This window comes from Homalodisca vitripennis, chromosome 4 (assembly GCF_021130785.1).
Source record: "Homalodisca vitripennis isolate AUS2020 chromosome 4, UT_GWSS_2.1, whole genome shotgun sequence".
Lineage (NCBI taxonomy): Eukaryota > Metazoa > Arthropoda > Insecta > Hemiptera > Cicadellidae > Homalodisca > Homalodisca vitripennis.
This window is the reverse complement of record NC_060210.1, coordinates 81,822,032-81,843,791: the sequence shown is the minus strand read 5'-3', so window position 1 is coordinate 81,843,791 and position 21,760 is coordinate 81,822,032. Positions and strand designations below refer to the sequence as shown.

Sequence of the window (21,760 nt, the reverse complement as noted above, 5' to 3'; positions counted from 1 at the left end):
GGAGTGAAGCAGTGTAACAAACTCTGGATGAGGTCAACTACCTACCCAGATCCCCGGCTTAAACATGTATGCACTACTAATTATGGGAAAGCTTAAAAGACTTATGCATCAAGGCTACAACTTGAGAGGACATGATGCAACAAATCAGGATTGCTGTTCAATCAATAAACGGAGAAGAGGTCTTCAAGAGCAGTAGAAAACTCAGTTCCAGGATATAACTCTGTTTGGAAAACAACGGATTACAGTTGGAACATCTGCAAATAAAGTTAGTTGAATAACATAATAATAGCAATGAACAAAATAATATCAAAAACAACAAATTTGCAATCAACTGTTTTGTAGACTATTTGTAAGTTTTGACAAAGAAGTAAATTTATAAAAGGAGAAATACTCAATCATCATTTAGACCAGTTGTTTGCCTAGATTTTAAAGTAATTAGATGATATGAGATTTCAACCTTAAATTTATTAGATTTAAATTAAGTTCAGGATTTGGTTCTTGAATCTCCTTGTCAGGAGGCTGCAGCCTCTTCTTCCATGGCTTCATTTTCATCAGCTGAATTTTCTTCATTGTCACATAGTCACTGTCACCAAACACGTTTTTATCGTCGGAGCTTAATATTTCATCATTGCCATTGTCATTTCCCTCACTCTACTCATAAAAGGACTGTCAAATGTTTTCACTATGTAAGTTATGTTCTGGCTCCATTCCACATAAACAGGATTAAACCTGATATTCAGTGAGTAAAACCAATAACAAATTTATTGTGGCTGCTTCCCGATGAATCAATGAAGATTTAAAATGATGAGAGATTTATACCAGGTCCCATGATAGTTACATTTATCGTTTACTGTAGTAAGAATTGCCTCGGCTGTTTTATCCTAAGATCAAAACATATGTATTATACATATGATATCATAAGAGCAGTCAATGTTCTTTCGAGGGAAACTGTGCTCAAGCGTTTAAGGCTAGGAACAGCTGGTTACTGGGTGTTCACTTGAGTACAAACACTAGTGATAGCGGAATATTCTTGCAATGTTCACACCCCTGCTGTTCTTTTCATCTATCTTTTTATATGGAAAAGTGTATAAGTGTATGTAGTATTAATATTTGTAAAAATATCATATATTTAATTAAACTATAGAAAGGTATAAAATAACCATTTAAAAAAATTACAAATGTGATGTTCCAGAATATCAAACTACTTTCACACTAATTAAAAGATTACAATCAGAAACTTCAATACTATTTTTAAGCAAATACGGGTACTCATTAAAGAGTTAATAATAATAATAAATATTAAGTACTTTTAAAGATGACATAAATGGGTTTCTAGTAAAATATTACTTTAAATAAATAATGTTTAAGAAGATTGTAAGAAAACAATCTGAAACTATAAAATGTGTGGTCTGGACCACGTACAACAAGGATAGACTCCTATGTGCAATTTAGCTTAAGGTGGTACAACGGTTTTCTATTAACATCATATTTTTTGAACTTTTGTCAAAAATTTGATCACAGTATCTTAAGATACCTTTTTGGAAGACAAAATAGGTTTTTTATCATCTTATGATAAATAAACATTGAGGGATTTGAAGCAATATTTAGGGGGAATATTATAATCAGACTCAAAGAAAAACAGTTGAAGTTAAGAGTATGCATTTTTTAAGTATGTACATGAAAGGTGAGAATTGCCAAAACATTATTACCTTGTAAAATTAAATACCATGTAATTTTTCCAAATTTTATTTCGTTAAAAGATATTATTTTCTTAAGTTATAAATCGTTTAAAAAAAGACACGCCAGTCCTTCAAGTTACAACTTATGAACTCACGATAAAACATTCACATTTTTCTCATAAGCTGTTTGAATCCACACAAAATTGCCTAAATTTCTTTTGGTAAATTTCCCGTTATCCCTCAAGAAGTGATCCAGAAAAATCTGTTCTGTGCTTCTGTCCTCATGGAAGTCATATTAAAATTATGTGACTTTTTAAATATTAAAACTATCCAAATCAATAATACCAGCGTAAAATGACTGCAATCTATGTACGGAAAGCAGACATTGTCAATGAGTTTTGAGTATTTGACATTGTCAAATATATATATAATTCCTATATATTTCTTACTGAATACTACATTTAACCCTTTCCGCTCGTATGTCGGACGTCGTCCGACATTGTTATTTGGCCGTTCCGCTCGTATGTCGGACGCCATCCGACATTGCAGTGATGTCAGCTTTACTTTATTTTTAGCCGGCCTACGATGTTTCCGATTAGTGCTGCGATCGCACGGCATTCTCAGGAACTAATAAATTACAGCTGAACTACGATTGGTCGGCTGCTGATTTATTTTGCTTTGTTATTGTAGTCACGTTTCCTAACCAATTTTCAGACGCGTTCGCATTAGTGACTCGATATGTCATTACCAAGTACCTCTTTTCTTTCTGATTCAGAAGTTATTGCTGAATTACTTAATTAAGGCAAGGATAATCAAATAAACATACAAAAGCCAACAGTTATCTGTCAGTATAACAAATATATGGGTGGCTTGGACCAAGCAGACCACTATATTGCTTCCTACAAATTTCCCCGTAAATCTCTGAAGTAGTGGAGAAAGCTATTTTTCTGGATGTTGGAAGTGGGAATAGTAAATAGCTTTCTTTTTTTCAACACGAATAAACAAAACCATGGAGAAAAAACAATTCAACACAGGAATTTCAGAGAAATCCTTATCACTGGACTTGTAGGCCATGTCCGTAACCCTATGAGTTTGAAGCGGGGTCGTCCTTCATCAGTAGAAAAAGAAGAAATGCTAAACAAACAACCTCACTTTCTTGCAGCTCATCCAACAAAAAAAACTAAAGACTGTGCTGTTTGTAGCAATAGAAAGGTGCCAGGAGGAAGAAAGGAAACACTTTACTATTGTAAAACCTGTTCAAAAAAATCCTGGTCTTCATCCTGCAGAGTGTTTTGAACGATACCATACCATGCTAAAATATAAAACTTATTAGTGTAATTATCAAATTTTATATCTCTAAAATATAAATTAGAAATAAAATAAAATTATTATACAATATAATAATGTATATACTTTATTGACTTCCAGTTTGCTAAAAATGGGTTTTTACTGAAAATATGCTAAAATAAATACGAGCTGAGGGGGCAGACTAGTGAAAAAAATCCGAGTGGAAAGGGTTAATGAAAGTAAACTCATATAAGTTATATATAAATGTTATGTATTAAAAAACTTTTAACCAAATTCAATTTCAAGCTAAAAATATGATTGCCCATGATTATCTAGAATATTCTTAAATTACACCCAAAACTTTAAGATATAAGTAAACTAGATTTGAGATAACAGTAAGTTGGTGAAGGCTGTGGTGTAATGTGTGTGTGTTTATGCTACTTATCTTGACACAGTGAAGGTACCTGTCTAGGAGAACATGGATGCGAGTGTACGCTCAATGGTCCGAGTGCCACGCACTAACCCCCAAAGCAAAGCAAGTCTATTTTCAAGATTATTTTTATTGTAAGTATTGTGCCATGGTAAAATCTTTATTTTGATTTTCAATAGTTTTTTAACTTGAGTAATTCGTGAAAGACACATCAAGTTTTTTATTTGCATTAGTTAACTTTAACTAATACAAAATTCAAATATCACTGTCAAATTCTATAATACTTTATTTAGTATTTAAAGAACACAGTTGTAGCTCAAAAGAAAAAAAAATGCAATGATTTATACAAATATTTATTTTAATATAGGTATAATGGAAATATAAAGGAGCTATTGCTAAGAACACAAGATTAATACTCAATAAGAACTTTGTTTTTACTGTGGTTTTTTTGGATGGTGGTATGTTTGTTGTGGTAACAATATTACTTTTGATGTAAATAGGAGAATAGTGACAAAACAGTATTTTTGGAAAACTCAAATGGAATAATACAACTTTGAAATATACAACTCAATTTATTGTGGGTTATTGGAGGTGACATCCAAAGCAGCATAATTTACTTACTCAAAGGCCAAACTCGTATTTGGGAGATTGGATATGCATTGCTATGTAGTTAGATACACTAGAGGAAAAAGTGGGGGCAGACAAATAACACAGGTGCTAATAACACTCTCAATTTAAGATGTTTTCCATATTCTCTAAAAAAATAAAACTGGTAATATGAAACAATATTGTTTGTTGCTCTGAAAAGTACTTGCTTTCAAAACTGATTTAAAAAATTGTATCCTTTAATTTATTTACAAACTTAAATGTAGGGCAGAAACAAAAAAGAAATGTAAATGTAAAAGTTGTTTATTACCAAGAGAAAATTATTTTTAGACATATTTATATTCTAAATCAAAGAAATAAGCCTAACATACGTTTTTAATAAGTGTACATATGCAGACAATTAGGAAGACTTAGAAAATTAAAGATTTACATTTTAAATTACAATAACTGATTTTCTATATTAATTAACATGTACGGATTGCCTTTAATGATTTTAAGTACTGTATGCCTATCTTTACAAAGCCAATATATGTTGTATTACATTTTAGGACGGTTATATTAACGAAATTATTATTCAGGTGAGTTGAACTGTCTGCTTTAGGGATATTTCTGATGTTTGGTTGCCGGATTTAATTAGCCACTTTTAAATATTTTGAATTTTCTAATTTATTAGTATGAACATTTTGCACAATGTGACCATTTTGAAAATGGTCCTCATTGTTAAAACATTGAATTTATTTATAGATGGTTTACACTAGAGTTGTAATTACTCAAAGTTAACGAAATCAAGCTTTTATTTTGGATAATCAAAATTCCAAATAAAACTAACCATCATTAAAACCTTGGTCTGTTTGGTACTGATATCTAATAAGAAGTTCAGCGTCCACTTAAAATGTAATACATTGCTAAAGGAAAGAAAGTTGATTACATAACGGTTTAAGTTTAATTGTTAATAGTTTAGTAACAAACTTACTTAAAATAACCAAGAACTTTGCATTACCACATTCAGATAACTGCATCCCTGGTGTATTTATAATAAGAAGTTTAACCTTTTCGGGATTCATTAAAAAGTCCTAATTTCTCTATCTGGTTGTATTTAAATATTCAGTTAAATTACGGTGTTGTATATTTTAAAACTGACACTTTATTGTGAAAAATAAAGTAATGCATCATGTTTTATGATTAAGCTTGATATATAAAGTAAATAGTATAAACAATGGTTTTTGCCACACCATTATATTTATAATTTATAATTTAATGCTTTTAACAAATATTTTGTTGTTTTTAAACCAAAATCCCAAGTTTAATGTATATTTTAAAGCTGTGGGTGCATCAAATCAAATTTGTTTTATTGAATATGTGTATCTTAATATAACTTTTGTTTTGTAATATTATTTCTATTCCAATAAACTGTAAAAAATAAAATGTATACACATCGCCTAGATCAGGTGGAGGAGGTAAATCAGTCTCTTCATCACTGGATGTAAAATTGTCATCTAGTTTATCACTTTTGTCATTAATTCTTAATCCACTTGTACTTGCAGCCATCAGAAAAATAAACAATACAAAAAGAATAATTCACGCTTTATTTCATCACTATAACCTAGCAACTCAGTTCAAAGTAATAAAAGTTATACATTTTCACGTGAAACTGAGGCCTAAAACTGATTATATTGTTTAGTCGTACCCACATATTTACAATAGATTAAAAACTAAAGCAAACTTGTGTTACGATGTAAACAACAGTAAAAGTATAAAGAGTCTGATTCTCAGTGGCTTGATTAGTTTGTTTACATTTGCAGACACTTCTCAGCTGGAACTTAAGTTGCTCATCAACAAGCCAGTAAATGTACTGCGAAAAAACGGCTGCAATATTGTTTAAATAGTTGAAACTATTCCTGACAGGTAGGAGCACAATGTTGAACAAACAGCAAAGTATGACTTAGTCCATCAGCTGTGCAGTGCCTAGTGGAACGACAGCAGAACGGGCAGTGCCCGTCTTTCATCCGGAAAGGGATAATATGTTCTAATGGTTTACCAGATATCAGTGTGGTCTATGTGCCTAAGGTCTATAATTACAGCCATTAGATGTTCATAAATAAAAGTATAATATTTAATATAAAAGCAAATTGCAGAGCAATAGGAGGTTTCAACAATTTGATAGTTTACAATTAATTGAAAATTAATAACCTATATACACAAATTAGTGTCCATTATTACTCTATCAAGCTTCACTATTTGATTTGTAATAAGGAATGTCAAAAATATATAATCCTATTGTGCTTAATTTATCGCCTGTCTGTGTTTTTAAGAGGAAAAAATATATTTAAAATGAATAAAGGTGAAGGAAAAAACGCTAATAAATTAGAAAGTTCCAAATTTTTAGTAAAATTAAGATCTGTTTTTAAAAAGATTCAGAAAATTATCATACATGTTTCAAAATGGAAGAGTTTATAAAAGATTACAAGTGTAATGAAATATGGGTTATTTCGTATGGACGTTTTGATAACAAATTTATTTTGCTATGGCAAATAGCAATGGAATAGTAGAGGTTTTTCTTAGCTACATCCCTCAGTTAAAATACATTAATCAAGTTGTTAATGTTGTTTAACTGCTGGTTAATTATCAGCTGATGTTCTTATTAACAGTTGGAATTACTCACTGTTGTCATTTTTGGACAATTGATATTACATTTTTTGGATGTACAACATTACATATGTTGTTTTTCCGATTTGATCTTTTAATTTTGTTTTATTTGTTTATGTATTGTATCATAATTATATATATATATATATATATATATATATATATATATATATATATATATATATTGTAACCAGTATAAGCAGACAATAGTTATGTTGCATAATTTTATTATTATGTTGTTTATGTTAAATCAGTTGATTTATTAAGAAAAATCAATTAACGGGAAATTTTCAGTTAATTACATTTAATAGGTCAGTTATTGCTTATTGTTGCTGTTTGAAATCTGTAAACAGTCTTATTAATAGTAAAAAATTATACCTAACTGAAGTTATATAAATTAACAGATTCTATGTTAAGTATTTGGATAAATTAAATAAATAAAAGAAAATTTTATATCATTTCGGCAAAAAATTTGATGAATACAAAGAAATTTAATAAAAAGTGTGCAAATTGATCTTTAAACTGTTGCTAGCTTAAACAATGGGAGTACTGTCCTCTATCTGCTTTGACTGGAACAGAGCTACCTCTCCTTCAAAGTGACATGACTAAGATATAGTGCCCGCCATCCTTCTTCATGGAATATCGACAGGAGGCGGCCGCTACCTTCTGACCTTACATTGTTAATATCATCCTACCAACCCTAGTTGCTGTGTTTTTAGGACAAGTGCAATGAATGGTTTACTCAGCTACTTGTGTTAAATGAATAAAAAAGGTTTTATTTGGAATAAATAATTCTTGTTTTTTGATTAAAGTAAAGAGAAAGAACCTCTTGATAAGTTGAAACACTTCACTAATCTATTCAGTAATTAAATAATGGAAGTGTGTGAATAGGAGAACCCCTCATATCCGTCCTCAGCATAACCAACACCTTGGGTTATCTGACCATTTGATTATCCCTGAAGTTGACCGAAACGGGTAGGCTAGTAAGTTTTGATGTTGAAAGTATTAAAAAATCTACCAGTTCAAAAATTTCTCTGAATCGTTGAATTATATCTCAAAGAATACCAAACTTTAAATGAAAGGACTAACCTTCCCATATCAATAATTATGGTACTGCTAGAACTATGCACTCAATGTAAAATTACATAGAGTTTGAGGGTCAAATTTACTTTTAAGGAATGGCCATGAGTTTCAATTTTTATCAATTTATTTATGGAGGAACTTAAGCAATAAGCTCAGTTCAAACCAAAGATTTGGTGAAGATATGCGAGATTCTGTAAACTAGAATTTGTGTTGAGGAGGTACTAAAATTTTAAAGCACATTTATTTGTTACCCTCATGATATCCTCTAAAAATATATCATCCATTAGTAGAGGAAAAAATGGAATGGTTGTAAATTTTGAAATTGGCACAAAAACTCCTTCATAACCTAAAGGCTACCACTACTCTTCACATGCTATTGGCACCAGTCTATGACCCATCGCTGTCATACTCCACTTTGTCATCTGGCACACCTGGTTCATCTGAGTCTTAATTCTGCTTTTCTAGGCATATTTGGTTATAAACAATGGTAATCCAGGAAGGTCTTTATCCATCATAGAGTTCTCTATCACACAATATTCCGCTGATTCACACAAAGAAATAACCGTAAACTCAACACTGGTATATAACAACAACTGAGGAGCAACCAAAATTCAGTCTATTAAAAATAGTGCTCAAGACACATTGGGCTCGTAAAACAACAAGGCAGAGTGCGAGGCATTCCTCCCATGTGTCACTGGTGATGCTTAGCAACGGTATGATATCTCAAACAATCAATCAATCAATCATTTATTTGTCATATAATTATTACATAATGTTGGAGCATAGCTCCTGTAATGTATGACATGTCAATTTTTCTAAAAGCTACTTAGTCTACTATTAATAAAATATATGATATAATTACATGCAATAGGAAATAAAAAAAATTTTTCATCCTGCCTTATTCATGCTTTTTTAAACAGTTCTGAATTAAAATCTTCGATCTTATATGGACATGCTGTTATTAATATTGCAGTCAGAGAAGAAACAAAACGTAATAAGTTATTTTCTTTTTTCATCCCATCAGGAATAATATTAAATATTTTAATTCCCATGTAATAGGGACTCTTTTCTAACATAGTAAGTTTATGTATTGGGTATTTATAATTAGTTCTATATCTCGTGTTATAATTATGATTTATGATTGATGATGTAAATACTAGTAGATTCTTTTGACGTGACAACGTCTTAAATTAGGTTGCGGCTCGGAGTCACTCATGAAAAAGTGTAACGCCCGGTAACGTTACGATGCCCGTCCAGTGGGTCCGCCGCACGGGATAAAGCAGATAACTGTGGGTCCGCCGCACGGGATAAAGCAGATAACTATGTTTATTCGTGAAAATGTGGAGTGCTTAGATTCGTCATTTACAACAACTACAACAATAAAGGTAAATAATTGTACACTGATATTTCATTATCGTAAACTATGATTGATTGATTAATTGTTAGATTGACACAAAAGTTGAGAAACTGAGTTTATAGGTTATGTCATACTATTGACAAATGTTGATAGTGTTAAGTAAATTATATTAGTTTAAATCACTCTGCAATCAATCGTAATTCAGTCGATTGAGAAGAAACAGCGCGTATTGCTAGTCAAACATTTAAAATAACAAATTATAACCTCTAACCTGTCATAACAGTGCGACCAAACAAACGAACTAAACCGACCAATCACCACACGCAGAGTTAGAATTTAACTGTGTTTAGCAAGAATTTCAAATTCCAATTTTAGTAAATGTTTTATTCAACTTTACCATTTACAATAACAAATTTTAATTAATTTCAAATTATGTACAATGTTTTAGTAAACAAAATATATTTCTATAGTTAAAATTTGTGCAATTCTTATTTTCATTCAATTCCTTGTTCCTATTGTGCAATTTAATAATATTCATATCAATAAATATTCTACCGAGAAAAAGACGTTGTCACGTAAAATCTTCGCCCGTAAAACCGATTTTACAGGCAACCATAATTTTTTTACAAATTTTAGAACTTCCAAAATATAAAGAGCAGGAATTGTCAAAATGTTATTTTTTTAAATACTTCTTTACATGATTCTCTATAGTTTAATTTAAACATGTATCTAATCACTTTCTTTTGTAAAACAAAAATTGAATTCATTTTTGAATCATTACTTCCCCAAAATATTATACTATATCTGATTAAAGAAACAAAGTAACCATGGTATACCATCAGGGCAGTTTGTTTGTCAGTTACCTCTGCAACGGTTTTAATAGAAAAAATGGTTTTACTTAGTTTTTCTTGAAGCATATTAATATGTGATTGCCAGTTCATCTCCTCATCTACGATAATTCCCAAAAATGTGGCTTTCTGTGAAAGTTGGCACTCTTCTCCACAGGGAAAGTTGATCTTATTTATAATGCCATTGGTTTTAGCATGGGAGGTGTGAAAATGAATTAAGTTTGTCTTTGAGCTATTGAATTTCAAGCCATTTTTGCTAAACCAATCATACATGTCTTTAATTGTTGCTTCTGCAGATGACTTTAAAAACTGTGGGTTTCTTTCAGTTGTTATTAATGTTGTGTCATCTGCAAATAATATTAATTTTGACATAATATTTTGAGGAAGATCATTTACAAACGCTAAGAACAATACAGGACCCAATATTGAGCCTTGGGGCACCCCAACAGTAACTGGTTTCCAATCTGAAAAAAAGATTTTCCCTTCTTGGTTTGAGGTTTTCACTCTATGAAACCTATCATTAAGGTACGATTCAAAAAATTTCAAAGATTTTCCACTGAAACCCAATTTGCATAATTTAACCAATAGTAGTTTATGATTCACACTGTCAAAAGCCCTAGATAGATCACAGAATGCTCCAAGAACACTCTGCGATCCATCCAAAGCCCTCAAGACGTGTGACCAATTCAAACACTGCCATCTGAGTATTTTTCCCCTTCTGAAAACCAAACTGTTGCTCAGATAGTAATTTATATTTGTCCAAGTACTCCATGACCTGATTGCTTACTATCTTCTCAACCACCTTAGAGAAAGCTGGTAGTAGGGCTACTGGACGATAGTTTTCTATTAGTCTAGTGTCATCTTTTTTAAACAGGGGCTTGATAATAGCATATTTCATTTTTTGAGGGAAAACACATGTTGTTATTACTAGGTTCACAACATGAGTTAGAGGTTTGATAATATAAGGACTTGCCAGTTTCATTATCGATGTGGGAATTTCATCCCAGCCGTAAGAGGTTTTTGATTCCATTAAATCAATAACCTTTTGGACATACTTTTCACTCACAGTTTTCAAAGTAAAGTTATTGTAAACTTGTCTAGAACCTCTTAAATATTTTTTTGCTTCCTCTATATTAGCTGAAGAACCAATTTTTAGCCCCGTTTCTGAGAAAAAATCATTGAAGCAGTTTGATATCTTTGTTGGATTATGTATAATTTCTCCGTTCACATTTATTTCATGACACATCTTATTTCTCCAACTGCCCAGCTCCTCCTTGACCACCAACCAGGTAGCTTTACTAACATTTTTTGATGATAGAATTAATTGTCTGTTAAATTGTCTCTTTGAATTTTTGATATCTTAATTATATTTTGTTTGAAACTGTTTAAAATAATTTTTAAACGATTCAGACTCATTAACTTTTGAGATTTCAAACAGTTTTCTTTTTATTTTACTGGCTTCTTTCAATTCGTTTGTTATCCATGTTTTTTTTTCTTTTTATTATTCAGAGGATTGACTGTGAATGTTCTCATTGGGAAAGCAGAGAAAAAAAATGATTGGAATGTTGTCAAAAAGCTGTTATACGCCTCATTGCATGTTTCTTTGGATAAACAAGACTGCCATTTTTCCTTTTGCAAGGAATTGCAAAGTAGTTTAATTCTATTTTCATTCTGTAGCATTCTTGTATTTATAATTTTCTTTTTATTCATGGCTTTTTTATTTAAGTACACTGCTTGTGAGTTGTGATCTGATAGCCCTAATTCTATAATTTCACTGCTGATGGATTTTGGATTTACATTTGTTATGACATTGTCAATGCAAGATTTGGTATTCTTAGTAATTCTTGTTGGCCTTGTAAATACAGCTCGACAATTAAAAGACGTTATAACATTCTTTAACATTTTCATCTCCTTATCCTCCTTCAACAAATTTATATTTAGGTCCCCACAAAGAAATATGTATTTACTTTTGATTTCTCTTCTTACTGTTTCAAACAAGTTTGTTAATTTCCAAATGAACTGATTGAAGTTACTGTTGGGGGTTCTTTACAAGGAGATTACAATACACCTTTTGAAACATTTTTCAATTATTAATTCTAGTTCTAAGGCTACACATTCAAAAATAAGGTCTTCTGAAATCTCATTCAAATCTTCCCTAATTGTAATAGGAACATCTTTCCTCACAAATAGACAGACACCCCCATGACTTGAAATTTTTCTTAAATATATTGTAGCAAGTTCATAATCTATTAATTTACGAGTATTTACAAGTTCAAAATTCCAGGGTGAGAGCCAATGTTCACATATACTAATGATCACTGGGTTTAGTTGGTGCGATTCCAAACTTAATTGTAGTTTATTGACCTTTTTTAACAAGCTTTGAATATTTAAATTTAAAATAAACATTTGTTGATTTTTTGTTAATCTGTTACCGATACTAGTTGTGCTTACATTCGAGTTTGAGTGATTGGCTGTCATCCTAAAAAAACACTGTTATCCAAAATACAGTGTTCCTTTACAAGCTCCTTAGTATCTACAATTCCATTGTTTACACTATTGTTGTCATAAGTCTGTGGTTTGTTGTAATCACTATCATTAACACTCTCACTATAATGCCCATGTATCACTGCACCACCACTGCTGTCTGGTAGAGGAGGAAAGCTGCTGATATCCATCCAGCTGATTTCTGCACATTGGTTTGCTTGTAGTGTGTCGCCGCAGCCGTGTGAGGTGTGTGGCCCTGGTACCTCCTGAGCACCATGATGACTTGGCATTGTAGCTGTAGTAGTGGAGAGGAGTCGGTCAGTTCTGGGTGTGGATGTGAAGTCTCTCTTCTGGGCCTGTTGACAGTGTTCAGTTGAGTTCTTTGGCGAGAAGTGAAACTGCGAGTCAACATCTAAAAAGCTTCCACTTGTTGGTATTTCCGATTGGGTTTTCTTCATATTCAACTTTGTACTTAATAATACCACTTTGTTAATAACCTTGCCGAGAATGTCAGAGCCTTTCCTGTTCAGGTGCACCCCATCTCTTGCAAGACAAGAATCATTGATATATTTTCCACTATTTACGTATACCACTTGCAGATCCTGACACAACCATCGTATGTTTTTATTTGTCCTTTGTAGTAGAGAATGGGGTAAACTCCTTCTTCTGATAATACTACTCACAAATATGGTTGTGTTTCCAAATTTGTTTTTGGCATTTTTAATCACCTTGTACATGGCTCCCATGACATCTTCTGCATTTTGTAAGCAATCTAAATCATTTGTACCAAAGTGAAGTACAACGGCTTGTGGGTCTTTTGTCATCTTACCCATACTGTCCATCGCTTGGCTCATTTGTGCAGCAGTTGCCCCCCTAAAAAACTTAAGTTTCGCATTTGGTACAAATACATGTTTCAGCATGGAGTCCCCAAGAATGAGATAAGTTTCTTTCCTTTGTTTTTTTATTTCACCTGTTAGTGTAGGGTTGCTCCAGTAGTACTTAGATTTGTTATTATAAGTTCTTCTAACATTTTTAAGCTTACTGTCATTGGTGGTATTTTCTTCTTTTTCTTAATCACTTAGTTGTTGATATTTGTTAGTCAGAGGAGTGGAGTGCTTTTCTGTAGAGGTTTTCTTGGCTCTAGTACCCTTTCTTTTCTTCACTGTCGTCCAGTTTGAATTTCTTTGCTTTTCCACATCTGGTAAAGTCTTACAAGTCATGTTGATCTCTTTATTAGCATGAGTAGGCAAGTACAAACATTTTTTTATTAATGTTCAGTTTGCTTGAGAGCTTTGAGCCAGCTTCTCTTAAGAACAAGGGGGCTAGATGTGTTGTGTTATTACTGTTTTTATTGTATATAACTGATGAGAGCTGGGCTCTTTTACTCCATATATCCAAGTAACTTAGCGTTGGAATTTCAATTTCATCAATAACTGGCCAATTAGTGATTTGAGCCAATATCATTTCAGCTACAAGTAGCATGTATACTCCACAGTCATAAGTATTGCTTTATTGTGGGGTTGGACAAATCTTCAGATTTACTCTTATATCCAGGTCAATATGCTTGAGCAATTTTTCGGCTAATATTTCAGCTGCCTGTAGGTTGTAGGTCCCTAATGAATCAAAATAAAAGAATTGATTATTTTCTTTAACATACAGAAGCATGCTCCAATGGGTTCCCATGCCTTTACTGTCTATACTATAAGGTCCTTCGCCTGTAAATTGAGCATCATTTACAGGTATGAGTGTGTGATTTTTCCCTCAGGTTCAACTGATTTAGAACTTCCTTGTTGCTATCAAGACATTTCATGACAACCGGGTTCATCAAACAAATGTTGTTACAGTCTATGCAGGTTTCCAGCAGATCAAAATACATTTTAACTGTATCGTCGGTGATCCATTCACCCTCCACTAGTGACAGACTGACCGTTACATCGTTTGTGTTAGATTGTCCAACTTTTAGACTTTGAGATTGAGTATTTTTCTCCAATTTCAGCCTTTTATTTTGTTCAGTTAGTAATTTGATTTCTTCCTTATATTTTTCTTCCCTTTTCAACAGTTCATTTTTTACTATTTCATTTCCCTTTAGTATTGAAATATCACCTTCTTTAATTTTGTTTTCATCCTCCAAAGATCTAATGGTTTTGGTCATACCTTTTAATTCATTTTTGAAGGTATTACGAGCTGTACACATTTCTTTTTCTAGCTTTTCATATGCCTTTATCAACTCACCATATATTTTTTCTTGGAGAAATAGCTTATTTTTTAAAGCGTCAATTTCATTTTTCAGCTTCTTTTCGTTCTCAGAATGCCTTTTTAATTTTATTTCTAGTTCATGTTCTGTTTCCTTCAATTTATCTTCTAGCTCTAATTCATACTGCGATTTCCTTAATTTGTCATTATGTATCTCCTGTTTGAGTTGTTCATTTTCCTTGAGAAGAGCGTTTCCTAACTCTGCTGCTAGGTGTAATGAGCTCTCAAGATCAGGGTTATCCTCATTTTGAAGTTGAATCAATCTGTCAGACATCTCTATCTCTGTGTCATACATAACTGATTCCTTTTTCCTCTGTGCTATTTATACAGTCAAAGCACTTCCAGCATTTCTTTTCTTCTTCTGTAAATTTTTTAATATCAAAATATGAAATATTCAAGCATTTCAAATGGAACCATGTTCTACATGGTCCACTACAACCCAGTGCTCCGTATCTAACATTTCTGTGGCATATTCCACAAGGAAATTTTAAATCTTGATCCTTCATTTTGTATTTATTTAATCTCCTTTAAATTGTTGAAGCTATTTTTGTTATCCCTTATTTGTAGTTTAATATTTTTTACATTAGCATTTATATATATATATATATATATATATTCCCCTGTTAATAGTTCCTGAATGAAAAATGATCACACACAAACAATAGATATATTCTCTATGCAAAAAGTTAATCCATTTTCCTGGATTTGAACTGGGGAACTTTAGGAAAGAAGACTTCTACTCTACACACTGAGCTAATACCCATGAGTTCAAGGTGCACATTAAACACAGATAAGCTGCATGGGCATAATATGATAAGAACTTGCTACCTGTTTTATTTGGAAATCCCAAATATTGTTTATCTTTTTATCTGTCAAAATGACATTCACAAAACAGCTGTTGTCTATTTACTATTTTGTTGTCACAGTATATGATACATATTACACAAAACTTTGGTGATAAATTTTCATTAGAATTAGGTTATTCATTACATTTTTAAGTTATCTTTACTCTAAATTTATACTGTGCTCCATTTTAATACCTAGCTGTATTAAAAACTGTAATTTTATTGGTTAGTAGATGGAAGGTTATAAAAATTGCAAATACTACCACATTTTAACTAAAAAAAATACTGCAATTTTAACATTTCACCAAATAACCAACACTGAGACCAGATAAACATGTCTCCACAACCATTTCCCTGATCATCTCATTGCACTCAACAAAGAAAAAGTTCTGAATGAGTATGGGTGAATGAGATATTCAGTATCTCATCATTACATGCCAATCAGCACTCATACACAGTAGGAAGTCTACAAGAATTGAATTGCATAGTTTAGTTGGAAGTGTGAAGGAAAAAGTAAGCTAAAGCTAAAATTAATATAAAGCCCTAATAAAACAAAAGCAATGCAAGACAAATTCTATTTCGACAACCTTGGCAATAACTACAACTTATAAAATTATGCATCTTTAAATAGTTAAATTAAAATAAATATGTTAAATTATATAACAAAAAAAGACTAAAAATGCTAGTGATAAAAACTCCTTTAAAATAACTTTTAAAGAATCTAACTATTTATAGTTTCCTAATTTCTTATTGCGTTCCCAGCACAGGGTAGCTAGGGAAATTCTGAAAAGGAGTTTAGTGCTTTTTCTCAGTTATATTTCGCTTTGTATGTTTTATTGAATTTTTCAACCATGCATCATTCTTATGACCTTTTTTGTTTCGTAATAATGTTAAGTTATACTTAAAATGGTTCCATGTATGTATATTCCATATGATAAATGTGAATATATTAAAGAGTGATTAATTGTTTTAAAGTAGCCAAATCACATATTTTTGATATTTACCATAATTCATAAATTGCCAATGACATTGCACTCACCAAATTGTCAACATGATTTGTTCTAGCTAGCAAGTTCTGATCAATTTTTATATCCAGGTTGTTATTTTTTGTTTTGCTTAGTTAAAAAATATACAAAATTAGATTTTTATAAGCTTAGTAACAGATTATTAGCATGCTAGAAATATTTTATGTTTGATAAACCTAGATTAGTTGATGTTCTTAAACTTGCCTTTAACAATTAAATTAGTACTGTCTGAATATAAACATGTAGAACTTGTGCTAACTTTCTCCAGCAGACCTCCTAAATACCATGAAAATAGTTAAGGACCCAATTAGTCCTTAACTATTAGTTGGCACCAGTCTATGACCCATCGCTGTCCACTCCACTTTGTCAAAGAGCACACCTGGTTCATCTGAGTCTTAATTCTGCTTTTCTAGGTGTATTTGGTTATAAACAATGGTAATCCAGGAAGGTATTTAATATAAGTAAGTTTGATATTAGCAATTGTATTTTCTTAAGTGTTTGCAATATCCAGAATCATTCACATGTTCAATATCAACATATTGCTCTCTGTATTTAAATAGGAGGAAAACCAAGCAGATTATCTTTTGATTGTATTCAATAAGATTTTACTTTTAAATTGCTATGGGATGAGACACGCTGTTGAAGGCATGGGAGATGTAAAGTGAAACACCTACTACTTTTTCTCCTCTATCTATAACAATCTTTCTTTTCAATAAACTGAATTGCTATAATCACAGGTGATTCATTTGGCCTGCTCCTTGTCCAATAAATTATTTGACTCTGTGTACTTGAGCAGTTTAATTCCATTCTATCTTTAAAATATTTTTTTTAATGATGGAAGCAATGAAACTGGTCTGTAACATGTAAAGTCTTTGACAGTTTCCCTTTTAAAAATAGGAATTATTTTGATGTTTTCAGTTTATTCAGAAAATATCCTGATATGAATGAGGAGTTGATTACATGTACTAATGGTTTTAAAATATGTATTGCTGATTTTTTATTATATTGGTGCTTCATCCAATCCAGATGAGTATTTATTTTTAACAAAAGAAATAACTGTAATAACATCATGTCTTAGGACACCATGACCGGTATTAGTAACAGTGTGAAAGAAAATTGTTATTTTGTCTTTAATTTGAAGATTTCACATTTTTTGGGTGTGATTCAACAAAACAGATATCATATCCAAAATATGTTGATATATAATTATTTTGATTTGAATATCAACAGATTCAACAAAAAAGGTTGAATGTTTCAATGACCTTCAACGGATTATTTATTACCCTGTTTCAACCTGATTACATTCTAAGTTGCTTTGACTTTGGTAGAAGAATTTTTAATTTTATTGCATATTTGCTTTTTTTTGAGAATGTACTAAAGCTTGATTAAGAATGGTCTTTTTTATTCTACGTTATTTTTTTAACCAAGTTTTTTGTCAACCTATTTCTTATTTGAGCTCCAGTATTTTAAGTGTTGAACTCTAAATAGTTCATTTGTAACCCATTTTTGCTTTCTTGTTGATGTTATAGAAACAAGTTTTCTTATAAAACACAAGTTAAAGTAACAACCAAATAAAGAATGAACTACTATACTTCATATTTTTTCTACGCTGATGCTTAAAACCTCCATCCAGCGTTTGTTCGAGATCTGCCTAGCAAAGGTTTTAAAAGTTGATTGGCTAGATATTTTATTCTTTTTATTATGTTATTTCTATATTTAGTATTTAAATGATATACATGTAAGCACTGTCCATCATGATAAGATATATGTGTTATCACAACCCTTGCCTCCACTCTAAGTGAAGTTATGTCAGTAATAAAATGAGTTAATAGCATTTTTTGAAATATTAGTAACTCTAGTTGGGAAATCAATCTTGTATATCATGGTATACATTTTCAATATATTTATTCATTTTTTAAATATTTTATTTATTACTAAGTTAGGAATGGCAATAGGTAAAATAAAGGAAAAATAAATGAAAATTCAAAGCAATATGTCAAACAATAATCAAATTACTTACAAGCTAAATCTTCTGTCACAAAATGGTTTTCCTTAAAAAGTATGAACTTACAGAGTATCCTTTAATACTTAAATATGGTATTTGAGTTTCCTTTAAATTAACTTCACGTAGTAAAGAAGCTATATCTGGTTTTATGACGTTCAAAGTTAACTGTAAATTATTTAAATTTGTAGGAATGCTGAACATATTCGTGTAAAATAGAAAGTTTATTTAAAAGAATAATATTAGCATTTTTTAATGTTTATTGCTTATCATTGCCATTGTAAAAAGGATTAGCCGAAAGATTTAATTTTTTGTAGAGAACCTAAAAAACTACAATAGTGTACGTACGTTTGTATATCTGAGCATTCTCTGGCACTTGTATGTTTAGGAGTGTCTGTCTGTATGTTAGCACTAGATTTCCCTCTCACTTTACAAACACCATAAACAAGAGATGTTCTCCTGTTACTGAGCAACTGACATCAGTGAACATTCCTCACTGAGTGTGTTTGCGTGCGATTGGTGTAGCTGTTGAATCCACTTGCAGTACAGTTTTACTGTGGACTTCTGAAGAAGACCATCCTTAGAAAGAAAGGCTAGCAGAATATAGGGATCCACTGCGTCAGTTATGTGAGAAGGGAAAGAGAAGATCACTAGAAGATAAATTTCGTTTATTTTATTTCAGAGATTGAAAGCTCTCAGATTTCTTTTGGATTTGGAGAGCTATTGAATTTGAAGGTGTTTTAGAATTTCTTCATGGATGAATCAATTTAATAGAATTCTTGTGGATCGTTGCTTCTAGGATACAATCTTGAAGGAAGCTTCAGTAACTGGATTTAACTTTAGTATGTTGGCAGCAAAGAGATCAAAGTTTACTTTGTCTATTATACAGTCTAATGGCAATCAAATAAGTTGTTGAATTTTTAGTTTCAGTGATCAGATTTTTGTTTTGTCTGAATGAATTGTAGGTTTGTTGTTGTTTAGTTTGGTATTCTCTTGTAGGTTTCATGAAATATTCAGTTTTATCATCATACTGTAGATGTTCACACCCAGTTTACCATGCTTTTGACTAGTTAAGTGGAAGTTAATGAGATCAAATAAAGAAGGTCTCCTAAATGCAACATTCACTCCAGCAATCGTATGATGATCATTGTGGAAATCAACAGAAATGCAGTAAGCAAAGGCGAAATTTTTGCTTTTGGAACACATAGCTATCATTTTGTAGGGGACTACCTCTTTCATTTTATAGTATGAGACATATCATTGCAAACCTGATTGTTTGGCTTTATTATTTATTAATAATGTACACAATTTCAATTAAAATTGTACTAGTGTTATTGTAAGAAACTAATCTTGTATAATCATGCAAAGTTTAAACTAAATCTCAGGCCTAAGTAATTAAACAACACTTTATTTTCTACAACCTAAACTTGCAATGTATGTCTCATATTATAGCTTCTACAAGAGTAATGATTTGTGAGATAAGTATGAGACGATGATATGATAGAGAAAATAATTAGTCCTGTCATGTTACTTACAGCTTACATAAAATTAAGATTTAACATTAGTTTTGTTTATTAAGAGATAGATAGTAATATGTCATGAGTGGGATTTTTATTGTATACATTTTGTTTCAGTTTGCTTTAAAAGTGAATAGAAGATTCTGAAATATTTTTTGGTTTGCATAGAGGTTTGAGTTTTTTTAAGCAGTTTAAAAATAATCTCCAAAATAATAATTCAAAATCAATATTATTAAAATAATTTATATTGTGATTTTAGTTATATAGAACTATTATATACATATTTGGTATTAATAGAGATCTCTTGCACTCTTGATGTGCTTTTTGTGGATATTCAAATAAATCCGACAATAGGACTCTGCCCCCAGGTTTCCAAAATGTTATTGTCAATCTTTAGACTATTTTTGTTTAGTTGATCCACTAACCAATTTCATACCAGCTTATTTCTTTAAGATGGTTTACACTGTGTGTGTGTGTGTGTCCAAATGATTCCCACGATAAGTGCTGGCACTAATAAATACTGTGCAGAATAAACTTCTAGTTACAACTTGTTTTGTTTGGATCATTCTAAATATTATTATTCTTGTATTTTTTACAGCCTATACTATTTTAGTGTAAAATTAAGTTGATTTTGTTTAATGAGTTTATTAATTACAACTGTATTAATTGTATTTAATGATGCTGTGAATGAACTGATAACTGTATATAAATTAGGTAGATAGATAAGAATGATAAACTTGGAAACTATATAACAAGCCTCAATATTGTGCATTGTATTTACACATAACATGGTTGTTGTAATTTCTTGACTTAAACATGCCACTACGCTCTGGTATGATTTGTATATTTTAACTTAGATTGTACCCATGTGTTAGGTTTTCGTTATCCACCTGAGGAAGAGATCAGATTCCAGATCTCAAAACGTGTTACCCATTTTTTATCACTGAACAATGGCAAATGTCAGGAAATATCCTGTTTTCTTCACCATCTTCTCGAATAGTATAACCTATGTCCTAATGACTTTCTTGATGACTTTCTATTGGTTTCTAGATTGTGCATACCTCTATAGATAACAATGCCAAATTTGGTGGCATTTTATTTAGCAGCAAGCATGTTGTTTTTAAGATTTAAAAATTTCGTTTAAGTCTCTAGGTGTTTGAAAGTTCCCAATATTTTGTCAGTCAATAACAGCAACTAGAACTGTCCATAGAGTGAAATGCAAAACTTGATGTAATAATGGTCAATGAGTGAAACAGAAACTATGGCTCATGCATTGTTGAAGGACCAAGAAATTTTTGGGCTCTATCACTTTTCAATATATAAACAAACAAAAATTTGGATGGAAATATTATATAGAAACACTATGCATATTTAGAAATAAGAAGTATTAAGGATTTATAACATTATTTTAGATAATTTAATGCAGAAGTCTTAATCATTTTAGGTTTTTAATGATGAATTTCAGTTAAAACTCAACTGTTTTAGGTGGATTATTGACATTATTCGCCAGGGGAACAAAGATGATTTTGAACAGGATGATATTCCAGAAGCTATGCCCAATTATAAATCTGAAATTCTCTCCGCTGGTCTCCAAAGGTAAGCAATTTAGTATAAAGTATTAGTTTTCAGTTACACACGGGTATGTTCTAGTAGATCATGAGTTTATAATCACTGGGTGCAGTCGTACAATGACATAAA

General features: G+C 31.3%; 1 protein-coding gene across 2 annotated transcripts in view; it reads left to right on the top strand.

Annotated features, from left to right (window-relative positions):
- The first annotated feature begins 3,228 nt into the window (after positions 1–3,228).
- The window catches only part of LOC124359632 (ATP-binding cassette sub-family C member 4-like), a 114,865-nt gene continuing 96,333 nt past the window's right edge, over positions 3,229–21,760 (top strand). Inside the window, exons 1-2 of one of the 2 annotated variants that reach the window (XR_006922179.1) lie at positions 3,229–3,530; positions 21,548–21,658. Coding sequence is in view for 1 of the 2 variants with exons in the window: in XM_046812536.1 (XP_046668492.1) it covers positions 3,445–3,530; positions 21,548–21,658 (197 nt within the window). In the remaining variant the exon portion in view is untranslated. The remainder of the gene's footprint in view (positions 3,531–21,547; positions 21,659–21,760) is intronic. The other variant, XM_046812536.1, reaches the window with a different exon arrangement.